Genomic DNA, 20,547 nt, shown 5'->3' with positions numbered 1-20,547 from the left:
TGCAGGAGATCAGTCAGTAAGTACTGCACTGCAGCCAGGCAGATGTCTGGAAGTTGTAGAGCTGGTAAATACAGTTCATGCAATTTCAGTTATTCTGTCTGCATACACTAAGTTTCAGACCCAATGTTTGGTTAAATAACCCATGCAGGAAATAGCAGGTTACAGTTTCAGCCAACAGGATCCCTTCCAATCCCTCTACAACACACACATTTTTCTAGGAACACAGACATACCATATAGACAACAAAACGAACCCCCAAAGCATTACCTGTATTTTACATTCTGCCTCCACAAGCTGCAACTTGGTCTGGGCCAGCTCAAGCTCCATTTCCCTCAGCTGGTTTTTCAGCGTTTCCTTCTCCTCATCTGTGTCCTCATCTGAACCGTCCTTGGCAGAACTCGCAACCTTCACACGGCCTTCTTTATTGAAGAACTCCCGGCAATGCTCACAGTCATCCACTTTTTGCTAAAGTAAATACCTGATCGTGAATGCTTGCATTGAAGTGCTGGTGGTATGATCAAAGCCTTTTCCTGCCTCTGCTCTGGAAGAGCAGCACAACACGAGAGGGACCACTAATGACTTGCAAACTCAAACTTTTGGGGAAGCACAGCCAAGCAGGAACTCCAGCCACCCCCAGATTTATGGGCTCTGGAAAACTGCTGTATTTTTGGTAAATCTGTATTGCAACAATAACGGGCTCTGTACTGCCTACATGTTACTTTATGGTAAAAGACAGACAGAAATCTCCAGAAAAGACAACCCCTCCAAAAAATGAACAGTTGCTATTGCCCAGCATCAACATTAGGATGTAACCAATATAGCATGGGAGAGAGCTGACAGTTGTTAATCTCTTCTCCAAGATCTCCCCCTTAAAATCTACTTTCCAAAACTAGAAGTCACTAAGAAACTCTCAGCCACCATTTTAGTAATGAAATAAATGTGTGCTTTCTGTTATGATTTTGCCAAGAGATTTAAACATTGTAGACTATAAATCTATCTGGTTTCTTACCCGTATTTTCTCAATTTCAGCTTTATTTGCTGTTTGTTGCTTTTCCAGTCGCTCACTCAGCTGGGAACAAATCTGACAAGGAAAATTATGTTACCAGACCATTTATAAATGTAAATTTCCTCCCAAATGAATGCTAAAGCACAAATAAATGCTACAGGAATATTAATATGGATAGTCTGAGGGCACTGAGAAAGTCAGCAAAATTGGGATGCTGCATTAAGTTGTCTCATTGTACATATTCTCGTTCTCTACATATTCTTCTATGCCCACAGGAAAAGGTGCAGTTTCAACATAAGTTATTAGCAGTTTGGCCTTGCTAAAGGAGCCAGAAAAGGTCAGGAATAGCATGGCTCTTTTTGTTGCCTTTGGGATAAAAGAAGCAGGCAAGACAGCCAGAGTAGTAAAAAAAACAGTTCACTCCTCGAGACCTGTGTGATGCAGACTTCAGAAGGTTTGACACATGAATTTGCTCCCTTGATACCTTATGATCAGGAGCTTGAATTCTGAAGCAAAATCTTTGAAAGGAAAAAGGCATCTTTTTTATTTCTTAAGTGCAGTTACCATTTGAAGAAGGGAAGCTGGGAGAGAATGCTTTTTTGGAATGAGGTGAGCCTTTGATATACAAGAGCCCATCTGAACAAGGTTAGGCTGTAACCGTGGTGACAGATGACCTACAAATACCTACATCAGGGGCAAACAGAACTGACCACCAAGCATCAGGATCTCAGCAAAACCAACCACAAGCTTCCCATTTAAAACAGCTAAAAAGTCTCCTCAAATGCATGGCACAAATTACACTTATTTCCAGAAATCTCCTCCAATACCTGAGAAAGTCTTACAATTTGATAGCAAACCACATCATCATTAAGTTGTACTTACCTGTTTGTAGTCACCAATAATAGAGCTGTTCTTTTTGATCTCTGACTCTGCCTTATCTAGTTCCCTACGACACATTTCCTTCAGCTGCAGAAAAAAAACAAAGTAAAGGCTTTATATATTTGTACAATCTGAAAAATAACAGGTGATATTTCCTCCTTCTCCTTAACCTCACTGCTCTACTCCACACCAGGGAACAATGGTCTAGCCCAGCTCCATGCAGACAAGGGAAAGCTGGACTTTGGTGGCCATCACTGTTAGAAAAACCGACTAGGTAAGAGAAGAAAGTATTAAAAAGAAGTGCTGACAGCTGAAGTCCTCTCTGTGCAGCAATCTCTGGCACAGTCTGTCCCTTCGTGATTTCAAGTTAAAAATTCACTACCCTATGAAGCACCTGGCAGGAAAGCGAAGAATTCTGCTTTGCTGACGTCCTTTACACTACAGAAGAGGGACAAACATGACTTAGAACATTAAGCCCTTCCCACACTTGTCACTTTTTTTTTTTTAATTTCTGTACTGCACAGAAATGTGAAAATGACAGAAGCACCCCTAACCTGAGCTGACTCTTCTTCTAGGCGCCTCTTTTCTTCTTCTGCATCAATCAGCTTCTGTTTGGTCATTAGCAGTTCCTTATTCAGAGCATCTGCCTTCTCCTCTGCCTGAAACACAAAGAGGGGAGCACGGTGCTGAAGAGAGGCTTTCTTGCTGTGCAGATGCTGCTGGGCAGCCATGGGCACAGGCTCCAGTAGGACACAGCCAGGATTGCAGTCTTTTCACTCTTATTAATAAGGGTCTGTTCACTGTTATTAATAACAATAAAACTTTATTCTGAAAATTATTCTTCTGAAAATTACCATCTGCAATGGCAAAGCAGCACCAAATCAAAATTAACAAAGCATACCACTATACTCCATCACTCCAAAACTCCTCCTTGAATTCAGTGATTAGTTTTAGCAAAACTGGAGTAGGGATTGCTCCAAAGAAATCCAACAACAGAAATAAGTTTTGTTTTCTCATCCAGACTGGAAGTTGACCAATACATTTGGAAGACAACAAAAGGCACAAAACAGCTCACAATGTGCAAAACTGATAAAATACTGTAACCAGCTTAGACCCAAGTTCAATTTGCAAACATTCAACCTTGCAATGAAAAGAGAATTAATGAAAAATGCCTCTAGAACATTTAAAAAAACCCAGAACTATGACACCTACCAATGGATTGATACCATCTTTGTTATGTCACCCCGAAAATACTGCATGAAAAAAACATAGCTGCCAAAGCAAACATAAGAGTCAGATCCCTCTCTCCTTTCCTCCTTAAAGAAATGGGTTGTCCCACCAGAACCATACAATCCTTTTTTACTTCAGCTTTTTAAGAATAAAGCTGTATTGTTGAAAAATCTTGGGTTCTTTATAAACCACTAAAAACTCTCTCTGCAAAGGTAGGACACCTTTTCCTGTCCTATACACAGCAATGCAGTACTTCCCAATAGGTGTATGAATTCTACATAAAAATAGATCAATAACTCAACTGATATATAAATCTTCAGAAAGCAGCTGTACCAATTCCCTTCAAAGGAAGAAAATCAAAAAGTGAATTTTGGTCCCTTAAAGTCCTGCTGATCCTTTAAAACAGATGGCAAAGGCAAAGAGAACATCTTTTCATTATACATGGTTTTTAAGCTGTTTTAAAGTTAAAGAAAACTGGGATGTGGGAGTCCAACAACAGTAGAAAAATGAAGCCTATTTTCTGGTCTAGTGCAAAGGATATTAAGGAAATTATTGTATTTCCAAATGCTTTGCTTTGATCTTTTAGGTTGCAAGCATTCAGACATGCCATGAAGGTATTAAAAAAGGTGTGTTAAACAATGTCCTTTGGTACTTCTCTTTCAGGACATCTGGCTAGTAGAATGAAACTTATCATTTTGAGATCCAATTAGAAGAATTAATCAGGGTCCTAAAGTAGGATCAAACCTACCTATCTCCTCCTGGGGGATAACCCAAATGCTGCCAACATCGTTTACCATTTTTGAAGGCATGACTATTATACATCCAATGAGGTATTTCAAAGATTTTGCTTAATTTTCTTCATCTCCTGGCTCTCCATATAAATGAATCAATGTAAAAGCATAACTGTGTCTCATACCAGCTCCAGCAGCCACAAACAACAGTTAATAGCTGATACAAAAAGCTTCTTCAGTACATTTTTTGCTGGAGTCCATCCCCTGCGTGCAACCGCTGGGCAGGCAGCATAGCCTTCTGTGAGCTATCTTTAATGAAGTGAAAAAGCATAGGTAACAGGAAGTGAACATACCAATGCGTTGTGAAAACCCTGCTTCTAGAACATACTTCTATGATTCACAGATTTTAACACCAAAGAGCAGTTGATGTAATAAACCAAACCTCATTAAGAGCAACATTCACCCATTAGCATCAACATTTACTATGAATGTTTTCCAACAGCAAATTTCCAGGAGACCGTGGGAAACCTTAAATTCTCTGAAGCAGATAAGCTGAAACATTTTAAAGCCTGTCAACTTCTGCACTGTATGATTTTCAAAAGTAATTTTCCTTTGAGATTTCAGAAATGCACTTATCTTGGTACAGAACAAGAATGGCAAACATGAGCACTTGAACTCTTGCCCTATCTCCTCAAGCAGATAGACTAAACGCGTCCTAGCCTACCACGTGTCAGTACCTTTCTGTCTCTGCATGTCCTGTAAAAAAAAAAAAAAAAAACAAACATATCCTAATAAAAATCTCCCAAGCATGAATATGTAAAAGAAGGGAATGGGATAGCAAGCTTAAAGAAATAAAAAAATGCTGTAACAAAACAAATCCAAAGTTTCCTCCTGAGAGCTCTACTGATATGGGAAACAACCCAGGATGATGAGTTCACACAGGCAGATTTCAACAAGCCAAATGGAAACCACAATAACATTTTCAGAGGTTGCCTAAGGTGCCTGAGAATCTGATTTTACCGAGAGACAGACTCAGACTTTCAAGTTTATTAGGCACTTTGCAAAAGCCTGTCTGCTGTGAAATCTTCTTCATAAGAATACCAGTTGAAGGAAACAGAACACAGCATCCCTGTTATTATCTCTGTGATTATTCCAAGACTTGACTTAGCTCCTGCTAGACTTTCTTTTAATATACATAGAGAAGAAAGCAACTACTCAAATACAGGCTCAGAACCTCTCCTGTCCCTCAAATTACTCTGAATGCTTTTCAGAGTAATTAGTATTTCAAGTGGTCGGTCCTGTTTCCTGTGGAGCTCTGACACAGGCCTATATATCATCAGTCTGCAATAAGAACATGGAGGAAAGAATCCTATCCCATGCAAACAAAAAAATATTCTATGTATCTCCTCTCCAGTGTGAGGAGTAATGAGGAATTAGCCCTAGTACCTTGTCCCCACTAGGCAGCACAAAGACATGTCTTACATTGTCTAAATCTTTTCGCAGGGCAATCTTGCTGGTCACCAATTCGTGTGCAAGATCATCATTTTCTTGCTCAAGCCTCATGTTTGCTTCTTGTAGGCGCCGGTTCTCACGCTGTGGGAAACAAAAGAAATCAAGGAAAAGGTCTTCCCAGGTGTTTGTCTATAAACACACCGTGCTTAAGTGTGCAAAGACAACTCTACCTGCATGAAATTCAGTGAGGGCAAAACTGGCTAGCCACATTGTAAATATAAAATAAATAAGATATTAGCCTTGAGAAGAAACCACGTATAAATGACTCTGCTCAGCTATTACTTGTTGAGCTACGGAAATGTTTTTGAAGACTGCAATAGTAGGGGTATCACTCTGCCATCAATACCTTGCCAGGAGGTTCCTACAAGTACTGATTTTCTTGGCTCAAAATAGAATTTGCATGCTGGAAACAGGTGAGAGGGGAGGATCATGGGAAAATCACTCTATTTTCTCCGTCCTGTTACAAATCCCAGCACACAGATATTAAAGAAAGTTTACATAAAACTCCTCAGCTTAAAATATATGAATTTATGTATGTTGTGTTATCCTTATATGTACGCACACATAATTTTACATATCTAATTGATTTCTATATTTCTTTCCTAATAAAATATTTATAAAATTATATACTTACTGTAATGTACATAATTTGAAATTAGGGAGAGGAGTGAAGACAGGATTATAATCAATAGAAGGCAGAGTTATAATCAATTAGGCATTTTCTTTCTGTTCATGGCTTATGGTGCAATCAGCACGTTACACAGGTGCTAGAAACGGGCTCTAGTGAAACAGTCGTATAAACCCAAATACAGATTTATACTCTTCCTTTTTGCATTGGGAAGCTGGGCTAACAACCACCCCATCCTGATTAACATTGCCAATATACAGAGATTCGCTTCATGTTCATGGACCCAATTCCCCTGTTGTATCCAAATTGGTCAGAAAACAAAAACAGCTCAAAGAAAAAGGAGTCAAATTAGGAACTTCCTGCAGGTACTGTGGGTTAAATCAGACTGGAGTAGGTAAGTGTTACCTCAAATCTTTCTATAGGATCCTCCTGTTGAGCTTGCTGCTCTCTCATGGTATGATATTCCTTTTCATATTTCTTCAGCTTCTTCTGGCTAATCTAAATTAAAGCAGCCCATTAGTTCCTGCCCAGAACATCAATAAAAGAACACGATTCACAAAGGGTTATGGTACAAGCTTTAGGCAACTCCCAACTTCTACAAAACACAGCTAATATTTTCACTCAGTTTTGGGTATCAAACCCTTAGAGATGGTCTAAAACTCTACTCCACTCAATATAATGACAGAAGCATCCCTTCCTCTTATCCTTCTGTGGAACATGGAAAAGTTTTTGAAAGGCATCCACAGGAGTATCCTACCTGAGCTTTCCCTGGTGCTGTGCAGCTATTTGATGCTCCAAGTACTACAGTGGCTTAGCATAACAGCCTGTCTCGAAACCCACAGGATGTGCTTAATTTTTGAACTAGCGTGATGCTGAGGTTTCTTCAGCTGCTTTTTCAGCTGTAACATTTATCATCATGCAGAAGTGTTTGGTTTACTTTACATGAGACTGCAAATACTAAAAGGGCAAGTGCAGGCTCAGCTGACATTTCTGCTAGTGTCACTCAAGCTCAGCAGCAAACAGTCCAGTCCCAGAGCTGCCGAGGTGTCTCGGCAAGCAGCAGCTACTCAGAAGCACGTATGCTCTGTCCCCTGCTGCTCCGCATTTCAGGAGGCTGGAATCTGTCCTCGGCTCTGACAGACACACACCAGGAAAGTGACTCTCGCAGGGTCCCAGTTTCCCCTTCTGTGAGAGGGGAGAGAAGGATGGTGTTGAATTCAGTGTTTCGTGCACAGTGTTCAAGTCCTACAGGGACAGAGAACACAAAAGAACCCGTAACAGACCTTGACCTGCATCTTTCCTGGTGTCAGCTGTGCCATGTGCTACAACAGTTTAGCAACACAGACCATGCCAAGACCACTGTGAGCGTTTCACATGCAAGTCAGTGTGCATCTAAATTAAATCTCTCGTATTAAAAGTTGCTGCTGAACCTTTATTATTATTTCAGTAAACCAAATAAATTAAAAAGCTATGGCTATGTTTTCCTCTTTAACAAAGCCTTGTCTGAGAAACATGTTAAACACATTTTACATGCCTAAATGGCAGGCAGAATGCAAAACATGTTTGGTTTCTCTTATCTTTGGTTTTATCATTAACAACCTTACTCGAAATGAACTGTAGAAAACTGGTAGCTCGGCTCCCTCTAGCGAGAGCTGCACAGAAACATTTCACCGTACTTAGCTGACATTGTTTTGAGACGCCAGCCCATCTACCTGGAGTCAGTCCAGACACATCACAACTGCAGAAGTTATTCTTACTAAGCACTCCGGACAAACACCCAGAGTATTAACCCTTTACTGACAACGAAACCAGTAATTTGAGTAGATTATTTCTCTGCTCTGCCCCTGCTCAAACACTGCCCAAATTATTGGGTTTCATACACCAAACCTCAAACTATGTAAAGGTTAGATCTTGAGAAGTGAGGCATCCTGCCGTGCGAGAGGAAAGGAAGGCACACCGTTGTATTTTCATCTTCTACTTTTCCAAGTGCATTAAACAGTTTTGCCTTTAGATACCAATAACGAGGTGATCTTGACAAGATCTGCTGTTGTCACCAACTCTGGACACCAGAGCCCTAGAGGGAACCGTGCCCTGGGGAAGTCAGCAAGGCCTCTGGGTTTTGCATGGTGATAGAGAGCAGAAATGAACATTGAAGTCCCACCACAGTTTTTCAGGGGCACAGGAGGCAGCAGCAACTCTGTTAACATTTGATGGCCGCATTGAGGAGTGACTGTAAGAATCTAGTGTTGTCTCAAGCTGATCATTTACTGACCTCCTTTCTGGCAGAATGCTGTTGTAATCACAATGCCTTAGTCAGGCTACTTCTCCCTTCCTATAAATGATTTATTTTGACATCAGGCCCTTTTCTGCTCAAAACCACTTCCAGATACAGATCTGGAGATTTCTACTGACAGCAAAGGACTTATATTTTAGGTCAAAGAAAGCAATTATGTGCAGCACTCCCATCAGGGGCAACACACATGGATGCGATACAGAAGCGCTCAGCATCTGTGCAGAGCCCTGTAGCGCAGTCTGTACTTTCTCTGTAACCTCCCATTTAACCCCCCCCAAACCACACAGCGCTCAAGGAAACAGTGGACAACCTTGCCGTGTACCGCTCAGAGAAGACCATTTGCTGTAGCTACTCCACACAGCACTGGGAACACGGGGCATTTTGGCAGAGGGGGAAGAGGAACAAGTTGTTATTCGGAAACATGAAGGGCAAATGCACTCATTACACATGATCTTAACCCGATGCACATGCAGCGTCTATCTGTGGCTAATGTTAAATGATTGGGGAGCTAAAATAGCTTACTTTATTCTTGATTATTGCATAATTTCTATGCTAGTTTCACGTAAGATATGCTTGAACTCTATGCAGAATACTGTTATGCATACTGCTACGACACCAGGAGCACAAGATGCCTTGAACATATCAGGGAAATTTTATACTTATGCACTGATGCTACAAAGAATTCCTCTAGTGAATTTTAAGGAAAAACAATACTTTGAACCATACACCAGTATGTTTCACTAAAAGTTAATCTGCATGAAACTGTAAAGAAAGAATCACAGCTTCCTTAAAATCCACCAGATAAATTATCAAAGTTCCATTTTAGAACTCAATCATTACATCTATAAAGAGGAATCAATAACTTCCTAACTGTAACTTTATTTGGAAATTTCACTTTAAGGGCTTATTCCAAAGTGCCCATATAAAGCTTTAGTTACAACATTTACTGATTAGAAAAGCAATTGACTTTCAGCTGTGAGGTAATGCAATATTTGCTATATATAACTAAAGTCTTAATGTCAAAGGCTAGAACTTCCATTTCATATAGCTATACTTAAGAAATAGGGCTTAGCGGACAATTGAAATATAAAAAAAACCCACAATCAAGCAAAAAAACCCTCCACTTCAGTAGTTCAAACATACAGGAGACCTCACAGAGTTCTCTGAATAAATTCTATTAAGAAAACAGGAATTATTGACATTCATTAATTTCTGGGAAGCATCTCTCCAGTCTACAGTACACACTGAACTCTAGTTTCTATGTTTCTGTTCTGTTCCAAAGAAGGCTCCTATAAGGACCAGAGATGACATTTTACTGTGATAGGTGGTTTCTGTTATAAAAGTCAGAAGTTTAATTATCATCAGTATTTCCTAAACATTGGCTGTATGAACAGCTGAATCAATGATTTGTTGAAGTCAAACAGCTGTGATGACCACATTAAAAGACAGTCTAGATTAGCTGGCTAGCCTAAAAACACCCCTGCAGAAAGCAGTAGGTACTTAGAAAAGATTAATGTTCAGAAACACCTGCACACCAAACACCACACGGTTTGTCAGAGCTCTGCTTCCAACCAGTGCCTTTGCACTTGTTTCCAGTACCCAAATGAAAAGCCAAGAAGGAAGCCAATACTGTAAACCTTCCACATGGGCTGCTCATGACAAACAATGCTTTTTTTGCATTATTAAAAAACTTCAGCAAACTGTGGCAGCTCTAGAAAACTCAGCCAGCACTTAGTTTAACTTCATATAAAGTAGATCCACTTTAGACTACAAAGATCGCAGCAGATGAACCTGTTATTGTCAGCTAGCTGGAGTACAGGTGAAATAGTCTTGAACGGGAAATTAACTTAAAACACTTTTGACAAAAGGGGCATATATCTCTCACCATAAATCAATGACAAATCCAAACCTCACATAAACCTCAAGGTCATTTTCCCTAGCTTGACTTGCAAAAAATTTTAAATGCCAAATTGTATTCCTTCATGTCCATAGAAGACCTGTAAATCTATCAATGCATTTTTAATGAGCTCCCTATTGCAGTACATATCCATCACACGCACCCACAATTAAAAACAGCCATTTTCTGTCTGAAAGATTACATTCTGATTCCACATTATTGTCTCTGTTTTAAATGAAACCTTCCCACTACCTCTCGATGAAAGACACTACCTGTTTGCACCTACTACCAGAGAAAGTCTGCAATTATTTGTGCCATCAGTCATTTAAGGTTGTTTTTGGTTTTTTAAGTACTCTGATTTTTAGTAGCACTCAATGTTGCTTGCTGAAAGCCACTCTGTTTTTTGAGTCCTCCAGGTGGGCCCACAGCACTCTGAGAATCTTGGAGCTTTACTGCATTTCACTGTAAAGCATCTGCAACGTATTTGCAGTTGGACAAGTGAGTTGCAACGTTACATATGGAAACAGAAATTGCACCCTTTAAAGATACGCTTGCAGTTACCACATCTTTACCTTCATATTACATGCTAATTCCATCAGCTTCTTTGCATTTTCTTCTGAACGGTATCTCTTGGGCAGCTGTACACGGAAGAATTTTAAAGCCCCTTCAAAGTCAGTCAGTAACAAATCATCCTTGGTAGTCTGGAGACAAGGAAAGAAAAACCAGTAAGTGCAAAGCAGGTTTTGTACAATTACTGAATTCCCAGAGACAATAAAGCAACAACAGTTTTGTAAAGCTCCAAGAACATAACTACTTTTTGACCTTCTGCAAATAGTGTTTGTTTCTATCTCTGCAACCCTCTATTTCCCCACCACCCCACCCCCAAAAGCACTGTGCTGTGCAGGGCACACCAGACAACAGCACATGTCATACGGGAAGTTGTTATAAGGTTTTTATAACAGGCATCTAATTTTTCATATGCTGCATGATGATGCATAAAACACAATATAACACTGTATACTCACTTTTAATAATCCCAGTGCAACATTAAAGATAACACTTATTCCCTGGAGAGAAAAATAATGACAAAATAAATTAATTTCTCAGTATTTACAAGCCTGGATATTAATTTATTTGGTGCGGTTTGCTGTTTGTCTAGTTTCTGTGAAAAGGAGAACTAGGATACAAGTATAACCAAGTGCTATATTAAATCAAAGGCCCAGATAATGACTTTACAAACAATTAGGAAAGTATCTTTACTGAATAGCCATTATAGATAGCAAACCAACGTTTCAACACAGATTTTACTATCTCCCTAGTAGTTTGAAACTCTGAAATGATGAAGGCACTGTTGCGTACTTTGTTTTGTGTTTTAATGACTAGTTGGTCAGCTCAAGATAATTTAATTTTCCTGTAGCAACTTCCGAAAACACTGGATTCAAGTGGAGCAATATATACATCAATATATTAAGTTTTGGTACTAAAAACCTGGGATAATTCGTGTAATGAAAAAGGAAGTGACTCACTTTAGAACAGAGTCCCACATCATCTATTTTGCCACTACTCCCTAGAAGTGTTTTACTTATATTGTCCAATTAAATACAAACAGTTCCTATAGTCAGTAGTAGCATACACCTTAAAGGGTACCTTTGATAATCAAGACACATTGCTCATATTATTTCAAGATTCTGTCTTTCTTTTTCCACCTAAATTGTTCTTTCACTATTACTTTAAAATGATAAAAAACCCTTAAAACTTCACTGAGACGACATTTACTATTTACGAATTGAAAATGTGTTTCTAAACAAATAGAACTGATTTTCTCAATACCATCTGTTGCTTTCTGTTACATTGGCACATGAACAAAGCAAGCAGCAGACAGATACAGAGAAAGGGTAAAAACATTGACCAGGAGGTTTATGAATGCTGAAACCCTTCAGGAAAGGCAATGCAGACACACTGCCACTTCACAGCAACAACCGCAGATCCAATGAAGAATGGATGTATAATGTTAAACAGCAAGTAAAAAAGGCAAATCGTTAAATAACTCGAGGATGCTTCAGTATAAAATGTCATTTGTTCAATTATGTTAATAAGCTCTGACTCAAATTACACTACCTACCAGCATAGCACCAAATACACTGTTCTAAACGTGATTACAAACAAAACCTCAACGTAAAGAATTTTGCTCTCTAAATATATGCTGTGAAGGATAAAGAGACTTCAAGCTTCCAGGAGAAAGAGCTCCAAGCTTGTTGGATTACCAGCATGAGAGTTAGCTGGGCAGTTTTATACGCAATGGCCTCCATGCAATAATATTCTTGGAATAAAGTAAGTTCTCATTGCATATAATACAATTTAACAACAGAGGAATCCACATATTTGTAAATTAACTCTTATCCCATAAGCACTGTACGGAGTCTCACACAGGATCAACAGTGTTAAGAAATAGGAGATTATAATCTTTTACATAGATATTGACTCCTAATTTGTATCTTTAAAATGCTGAGAACTCTTTCATTGCAGAAACATAACACTTCTACATAAAAATAATTATCACATGCCTAGCTCTGAAAGAACAGATAGTAACAAGGACATGAATCAAGATAGTGAGAAACTGTCAAAAGTTGCTAACAGTACCAGTCCCCAATTATAACACATACCTCACATAAGAGTAAGTCAATAATATGGAAGACCATGTAGAGAGGGAATTTTGCAGTGAACAGGGTAAGGAACCACTGGGAAGCATACATGTGCGCTTCGAGGCTAATGTCCAGGAAGTGGTTATACAGATCAGGAATGTATTCCTAATAATAAAAAAACACATAAACACTGAAAGTCAATTTATACTATTTTGGAACTGTGGCTGAAATCCCAAAGTAACAGAAGTAAGTAGGGTAGAGTGACAATCGGTGCAGCAAGGCAGGCTTCTGTAGCCACCCATGCCTGACAAGACAGCTGCCTGACAGGCCAAAGGACCTTCTAAGGATGCCGAAGGCTTGTCCCAGTGCGGATGCTCAGGAGGACACGATGTCACATGCACCGTGAAACCAATCTCCAAGCTCTCACCTCAGCAGGAAACCCAGCCAGTGGATGTACTGACACTGCAGAACCACTCTGGGGGGTGCCTGCAGTGAGCTCCGAAGCCACTGCTCTGCCAGGCCACACGAGAGCCACTCCAGCTGGTCAGACTGGCTGCCTTCAGACTCACTGCACACACCAGGGGCACCACACTGGTCTCGAGTCAACATTCTCTATCCTTAAAAAACCTCCAATATGGATAGTCCTCACTTCACAGAATCACAGAATGGGTTGGAAGGGACCTTAAAGCCCATCCAGTCCCATCCCCTGCCCCGGGAAGGGACACCTTCCACTAGCCCAGGTTGCCCAAAGCCCCGTCCAAATTCGCCTTGAACCCTTCCAGGGAGGGGGCAGCCACAGCTTCTCTGGGCAGCCTGTGCCAGGGCCTCACCACCCTCACAGGGAAGAATTTCTTCCTTAGATCTCATCTAAATCTGCCCTCTCAGTTTAAAGCCATCACCCCTTGTCCTATCCCTACGCCCCTGATGCAGAGTCCCTCCCCCCTTTCCTGTAGCCCCTTTTCAGTCCTGGGAGGCCGCTCTAAGGTCTCCCCAGAGCCTTCTCTTCTCCAGCTGAACCCCCCCAACTCTCTCAGCCTGTCCTCATAGGGGAGGTGCTCCAGTCCCCCGAGCATCTTCGTGGCCTCCTCTGGCCCCGCTCGAGCAGGTCCGTGTACTTCTGACGTTGGTGTCCCAGAGCTGGACCCAGCACTGCAGGGGGGTCTCACGAGAGCGGAGCAGAGGGGGAGAATCCCCTCCCTTGCCCTACTGCCCACACTGCTCTGGGTGCAGCCCAGGATACTTCATCCTTAGAAAGAGGCCACACTGTTCATGTGTAAGATAAACTGCTAGTTTTGAATTGCAGGCTCTGATCCGTTCACTTCACGCCAGTTTGAACACCTACCTGCATGAGGCGCTCCAGCTGATAGAACTTGCAGTGCAAATCTTCAAAGTTTTGTTTGAAAAGTTCCCTGAGTCCATAATCAAACATGATTTTGACCAGAACACTGAAAGCTTGCTCCTCAGGCATCTGTGAGAGAGGAAAGTGTATTTATCACAGACCATTTAAATCTCTTTCACACTAGCTCCATTTGCCCTTACCTCCCATCTCCTCCCTCTTACAGAAGGGTTAAATTGTCACAACTCTTTAATCTGGCCCTATCCAGTTTAAAAGTAAACAGGAATATTAACACACAAAATGAGGCCTAGTGCTGCAAGTGGCATTTAATTCTTATTCTGTGGAATAAACCACTTCTCAGTCGACTAAAAATGTATCTTTCAGACATTGAGACCAAAGCAGCTTCTTGGTGTCCTTGTTCCAAATCATGTCAGAATCGGACTCTCACAGATTTTGAACAGCCTAACCTTTTATCACCTAAGAGAGTAGCAGTATTATTAGAGGATATTAAACAGGATCCTTCCCTTATTGTTAACAACATATTTACCTTTTTAAATCACATTATTACATTTATGTTTATTTATTAGATGACATGAATAAGAGACATCAGTAACTGCTAAGAAAAGTTCCACATCTCACAACTCAGCACTGGTTTGGGAAAGTTTAATAACTCTTCCCTGCCAAAAACTGAAGAAACACTCATCAAAGCTCATCAGTGTTTAGACATTTTTCCCTGACATCAAAATTCAGTTTTCATATTTCCATAGTAAAGTCTGACTTCAGGTCAATCACTTGTTTCTGTAAAGGACAGAACAACCATCTCAAGATTTCTATTATTAATCTGCAGATGGAGTTTGTTAAAACTGAAAACTTTGCTGAGACATTCCAACTGGTAGTGAAGGACTCGCAGAAACTTAATTTCCTTTTCTGCAACATTTCTTTTTAATATTTATTTTCCCTAGCAGCCACACTCCAAAGGCTGACTTCAAAGAGAATCAAATAAAAAGAAACTTATTTGAAATTTAGCCTTTTTAAATGCATACATCATTCCCAGAAGCAACAGCTATTGTTAAAGAGAACTCCAGAATAACACATGGTTCATTCCTGACAGTGAGTCTCTCTAATGCAATGGATATTTAAAAAAAGGGACATATGACAGTGAAACAGCTAAAAGAAAGCACAGGTGTTTCAGAAAAAGTGTTCAGTTCTTCTATCAGAAAGTATCACCCTTCTTGATCTGATTCAGTGTAGTAATAAAGAATTAATGGCTCATCAAGTAAATATTTCAGATTACAAAGAACTAAAACATTGTTTTCATTAATCAGTTGGCTTTTGAATGGAGTTTACAATCTCTTCTATATCCTCCCCTGACTTTACATTATGGAAAATCCTCCACTGAGGACCAGACTTCCTCTTCCACTGAATACAGCGGAGAAGTCTTCATACTGAGTTCTGTATGGGAGCAACAATCACTAAAAAGCAGCTGGGGAAAAGAAATCTCAAAATACTACTGGGCTTAGGAACTCTGTTCAGTTTCAACTACCCATGCTTGCAATAGAAACCCTGATAAAAAGCAGACATTACTTTAAAAAAGAACAGTCTATAAATAATTTGTAGATTTTTAATCCTCTCATTTCCCAAGCATGAGTGAATCTAAAGCTTTTGCTTCTGATACACAGTAAGCATAAATCTCTCTAGCTTCTGAACACACAAGCAATTAAAGGATATTACTCCGATGAGACCACTTCTACCAACAACAATTAAGTTTAAAAAAAAGCATAATTCAGTTTCTTTTCAAAAAAGTGAAATATTATTGTATCCTTCACTAACCTCTCAAACCAAGAAGCAAAGGCCTACAATACAACAGCCCACGTTGGCAGCACATAGTTCAAAGCAGAGACCTAATAAACTGACATCCCATCCATGTTATGGGTATACAAGACATATGGCAATTACCATCCATATTTCTGACTGATTCCAATAGAAATGTCTTCTAAAAAACTTAAATCTGACCTTGAAACCCTTTAACAGAAACATTTACAGTGTTGTCTTATACACAAATTCCATGCCTACTAGTGACCATGAGTACAAGCCTGTAGAGTTTCGAATGGAAGGGGTCCTGAAACAGAAACACAGTGAAATCAACGCTGACTGTAGGCAAGTCGTTACGAATACCACAGTAAGTCTTAAACAATGTACCCTTCTCGGTCTAAAATCACGTTATTATTGACCAACATAAGCGGACACGTGGCCTGCAACCCTACTAGTTCAGGTGTTACCAACATTTTGTTCTAGGCAAGTGGAGCAATATTTATTCTTAAACTTAAAACAAATGGGGAAAAAAACCCACCACTTACATGTAGAAGCAGCACAGCAGCAAGAAATGATTGGCCTTGACAGTAGCCAATCTCTTCATCATAGACAGAGTAGGCCTAAAAAAAGAATCAAGACTTAACGGCGTATCTGTCTCAATACAAATACAAAGAAAACAAAACACTGAACTGAATGTAGCGCTATAAAATTCTCACAGGGTGCATCAGTTGCCTTTCTAACGAAGGAATAACCTGTATGAAAATCAAAATGTGATATGTAGTGGCAGGGGCTGGTTACAGTGATGCACCAAGACCACTGCAGCCTAGTAAGCTGCTTATCTGACTGCTTTTACCTCCAAACAAGTGCTGCAGGGACACTGGGAAGAGAAACACAAGGAACACAAAAGAAAGAGCGCTGGAAGCTTAAAACGTTCTGGTTGAGATAACCAAATACAACAACAAGCTGTCCATTTTTGCTAATTTCTTCCTTTTAATAAGCAACTTCAGTGCACATTTATGGCTTTATAACATTTATGTGGGGTACATAGTTATCGCCAGTTTTAAAGACAACTATATATGACAACAACTGCTTATAGCATTACACGTTACACATAAAAGACACACCCAACATCAGAACATTTCTTTTTCAAGTGGCAGTATCAGCATGATTTCCTGCACGCATCCCTCATTTGGCCAGGACAATTTAGACAATATTGACAACTAGGGAGCACGCTGCAGCCAAAGGTCAGCTGCTCTTGATCAGTGTGGAATTCACCCTCATCTCCATCATAGCGTATAATTTATCCAGCTTGATCCAGACTGACACGTCTGGAATCACATGAAGTCTCTGTACCGAACACTTTAGTGTTCAGGAATCCAGGAGGGTTTATTCCTTCAGGTCTGCTACGGCACTATAACCAGCTAAACGTCCACAGTGAACAACCAGACTGAGCCCAGTGCCAGAGTCTGTCTCCATGATACAGTTAGTGGTAATACATACACACTCTTCTCAGGTAACAGTTACATCTGTTAATGATGTTAAACACAAGTAACCAAAACCAGTCAAGAAGAATTTCAAGAATACCTTGCATATTTTGTACAGGGAGTCCTGGCCATCTCCCCCAGTATCTTTAAAATAATCATGAGCAGGGAACGTTCGATTGATGTCTCGGGTGATAGCACTGTCTTGCGGAGACTCCTATTAGAAAAAAATATTAAAATGTAAACTAAAACACATCAAAAGAATATAAATTACAATATGCTAGGACTGAGCGTTAGGAGATTGGCATTGTGTTCTGTGCACTGTTCTAAATTTAACAAAACACAGTCTACTCAACCAGAACAGGCTGCCTGCAGGCTGGCAGCTCCAGATCACAGTCTTGATAGATTTGGTTACCTAAGCACATCTGGAAATGGTCAGTGAGTGGCACAAAAAGCACATACACAAAAGTGTTCCAGGACATTGCAATGCAGATAGAAGCCTTCCCTTGGAGACTTCTGAATGCGAACACTGCCCAGTCGCATTTCTTTTATCTCACAACTGCGGAGAGTAACAGTCAATTGTAAGCAGCTGCACGCTGCTGTCCAAAATCCTGCCCCTTCGGTTCAGCTAGAGAAAAAACTCTTCAACCCCTCCACAGAAGTAGACAATAGAAAAGTAGAAAACTGAGTACGAGCCTAAGAAAGACAGTATCGTACACTAAAACGTTACATAATGCAGGGACAGTTGCCTGTATAAGCTGGGCATTTCAGCATGAGGAAGATGGAACTTGGTTCTCTGCACTGCTCTGATGAAATCCATTTCAGATGCCTTAGACATTTGGAAAGCTGAACAAATAGCATACAATTAAGAAAACCAGTAAATGTGAACAGTAGACTGAAAAGACCAATTGGAAGAAACACCAAGAAAGTCTGCATCAAGGGCGAGTCCTACACAAAACACAGTGAAAACTCCTGGTGGAGATTAAAGGAATTTGACAAAGCATAACAATTAAATACAGTTAACAGTAAAAGGGAATCTTAGGACCTTTTCCTCCCTACTTTTAACTGACTGATTTAAACACCAAACGACCTCCATGAAATCAGTTGGCCATACTGGCCTCAGATAGCCCACCCTATCAGGAATTGTCAGCATTGCTGAGGATGCCTTCGAAGGAAACCTAGTCCTACCTTGGCAAAGTATCCAGAAAAAAAGCTTCCAAAACATGGAAGGAAGGAGTTTGTGTCAGGCACATCATGAGAAACCATAAGCATGTGTGAACAACGTCCAGCTTAACCTAATTTGCCCTCTACAATAGAATCAAGTTCTGTTGTCTGTAGGTATTTCTTTTCACCAACGATTGGTCCCCCTTTCCACCACCTAGAATATGACCTTGCTGGGCAGCTAATGAGAGCAAGAGCTCCTTGGTAGTGGGAATCATCTGAAAGGATGCCACAATAATCATTAAGCAACCACTGCTAGTGAAAGGGTCAAAGGTTCCCCTGTTAGACGACTTCCCTGGCAATGACTGAACACACAAATTAAAAAAAGCCAGTCATCTTCACATGTGAGATTACCATGTAACAGTGTCCAGGTTAACACTACAAACATGCAAGATGCTCTGTGGAAGCAAAACAGAAGAGGTTTTTTAATTTTTAAAAAAGTTTTACTATATCCAAATAACTTGTGTTTCTGTTAGACAAACGGAGAAAAGGTTAGAAGTAAAACAGATAGTAAGAGTACACGACGTAATCAGCGTGAAGATCATTAAGTACAACTTTTAGTTGATCTTTTTCTTCACAAAACGATCTTGCAAACAACAAGAACAAAAGTACCACAGTGTGCTTGTTTTTCTCTTCTGGTTTTAATCCAAGGTTAATGCTCCTCTCTGTGGCTTAACACAGGCATTTTATTAGGAAAGCATTACACTGCTATTAGAATCGGACTGTTTGGAAATTATATCAGAAGTACTGTTCAGCATTTCAATTTGATAATAATTAATATTCCAAAGAGGTCTATCTCATTATAAGGAAATCAAAAACAAACAAAATCCAATGCCAAATAAATTTCATATAAATATAAGCCTTTTAAGTCAAAGACAAGTACAATAATGGCTGGCTGTTACCTTCAGCTAGTTTTGCAAGTAGAGAATGACAATACTCAAACAATTCTGAAAACTTCAAAGCATGTGAATGCAGTCTTAGTGATTAATGCTAACTTCCAGCTTCTTAAAAGTCTGCAAGAATGAATTACAGTGAAGTAGTTTGCTTTGCAGGAGCTGTTCACTGCTAACAGCAATTTGTGGTACCAAACAAGTGGGTTTCCTGAGTGTTACCTGTGTTCTGCTGCAATAGCAGAGTATTCTTAAATCCACTTGCCTTTTATCCACTTATTTAACAGCAGAGACCAAAGCATCTGGTTGGAAACTCTTAGGATAGGCTTCTCAAACAAATCACTCATTATAGCTAAAGAGAACTAATTAGTGGTTGGTCTCTGGCTTTGCGTGACTTGTTCAGCACTTGACTCCTATGTTTCAGCACAATTCTTCAAGTAATCTGTAACATTAGTTCCTGCAGCTGAAGCATAGCTTGGGGAGAGAAAAATTAACGGAAATGATAAGGTTTAAAAAAATGTTTTTCAAACCATGGCTTTGAAATCTCCCCATTAGTACAAACTGCTGCAATCCAAGCATTGTGTAACCTTTTCTTTACTCCTATTTTTATACCTTGCTGTGAGAATTGGCTCAGTGGGCAATTTCTCATGCTTTCAGGGGACTGGGAACTGAAGGAAACCCTTCTGAACCCACACCCTTCACAAACTGGGATTGAAAAATAGAAAGCTAAGAATGACAGGAAGAAAAAGAAAGTAATAAAGAAAACAGAATGGAAAACAGCCATGAGAACTGAGGCAAGTGTAGTGAAGATTAAAATTCTCACAACAATTCACTGCTCTGAAGCAAAGCAGGAAAATGTAGATGCTCAAACTAAGAACATACCCTTCCTCCCCCTCTTTTATGCACTTTAAAATATTAGGGGAGTTATACTGAAACCTTCCTCTCCAGCTGATTTAAGAAACTACATGAGCAATTATGGAAGCCAGGAC

The 20,547-nt window shown here is 39.9% G+C and overlaps 1 protein-coding gene across 5 annotated transcripts in view; it reads right to left on the bottom strand.

The window, feature by feature from the left end:
* The window catches only part of RABGAP1 (RAB GTPase activating protein 1), a 74,331-nt gene that overhangs the window by 2,256 nt on the left and 51,528 nt on the right, over window positions 1-20,547 (bottom strand). For all 5 annotated transcript variants that reach the window (XM_074890772.1, XM_074890771.1, XM_074890770.1 and 2 more), the window contains 12 exons: window positions 17,551-17,664; window positions 16,512-16,586; window positions 14,161-14,286; window positions 12,840-12,983; window positions 11,202-11,243; window positions 10,749-10,877; window positions 6,392-6,484; window positions 5,329-5,439; window positions 2,440-2,544; window positions 1,889-1,972; window positions 1,010-1,081; window positions 268-465 (listed from right to left, as the gene is read on the bottom strand). In XM_074890772.1, coding sequence (XP_074746873.1) covers window positions 268-465; window positions 1,010-1,081; window positions 1,889-1,972; window positions 2,440-2,544; window positions 5,329-5,439; window positions 6,392-6,484; window positions 10,749-10,877; window positions 11,202-11,243; window positions 12,840-12,983; window positions 14,161-14,286; window positions 16,512-16,586; window positions 17,551-17,664 — 1,293 coding nt within the window. The remainder of the gene's footprint in view (window positions 1-267; window positions 466-1,009; window positions 1,082-1,888; window positions 1,973-2,439; window positions 2,545-5,328; window positions 5,440-6,391; window positions 6,485-10,748; window positions 10,878-11,201; window positions 11,244-12,839; window positions 12,984-14,160; window positions 14,287-16,511; window positions 16,587-17,550; window positions 17,665-20,547) is intronic.

This window comes from Strix uralensis, chromosome 21, assembly GCF_047716275.1.
Source record: "Strix uralensis isolate ZFMK-TIS-50842 chromosome 21, bStrUra1, whole genome shotgun sequence".
NCBI classification, from domain to species: Eukaryota; Metazoa; Chordata; class Aves; order Strigiformes; family Strigidae; genus Strix; species Strix uralensis.
This window is presented reverse-complemented; position numbering and strand designations above follow the sequence as displayed.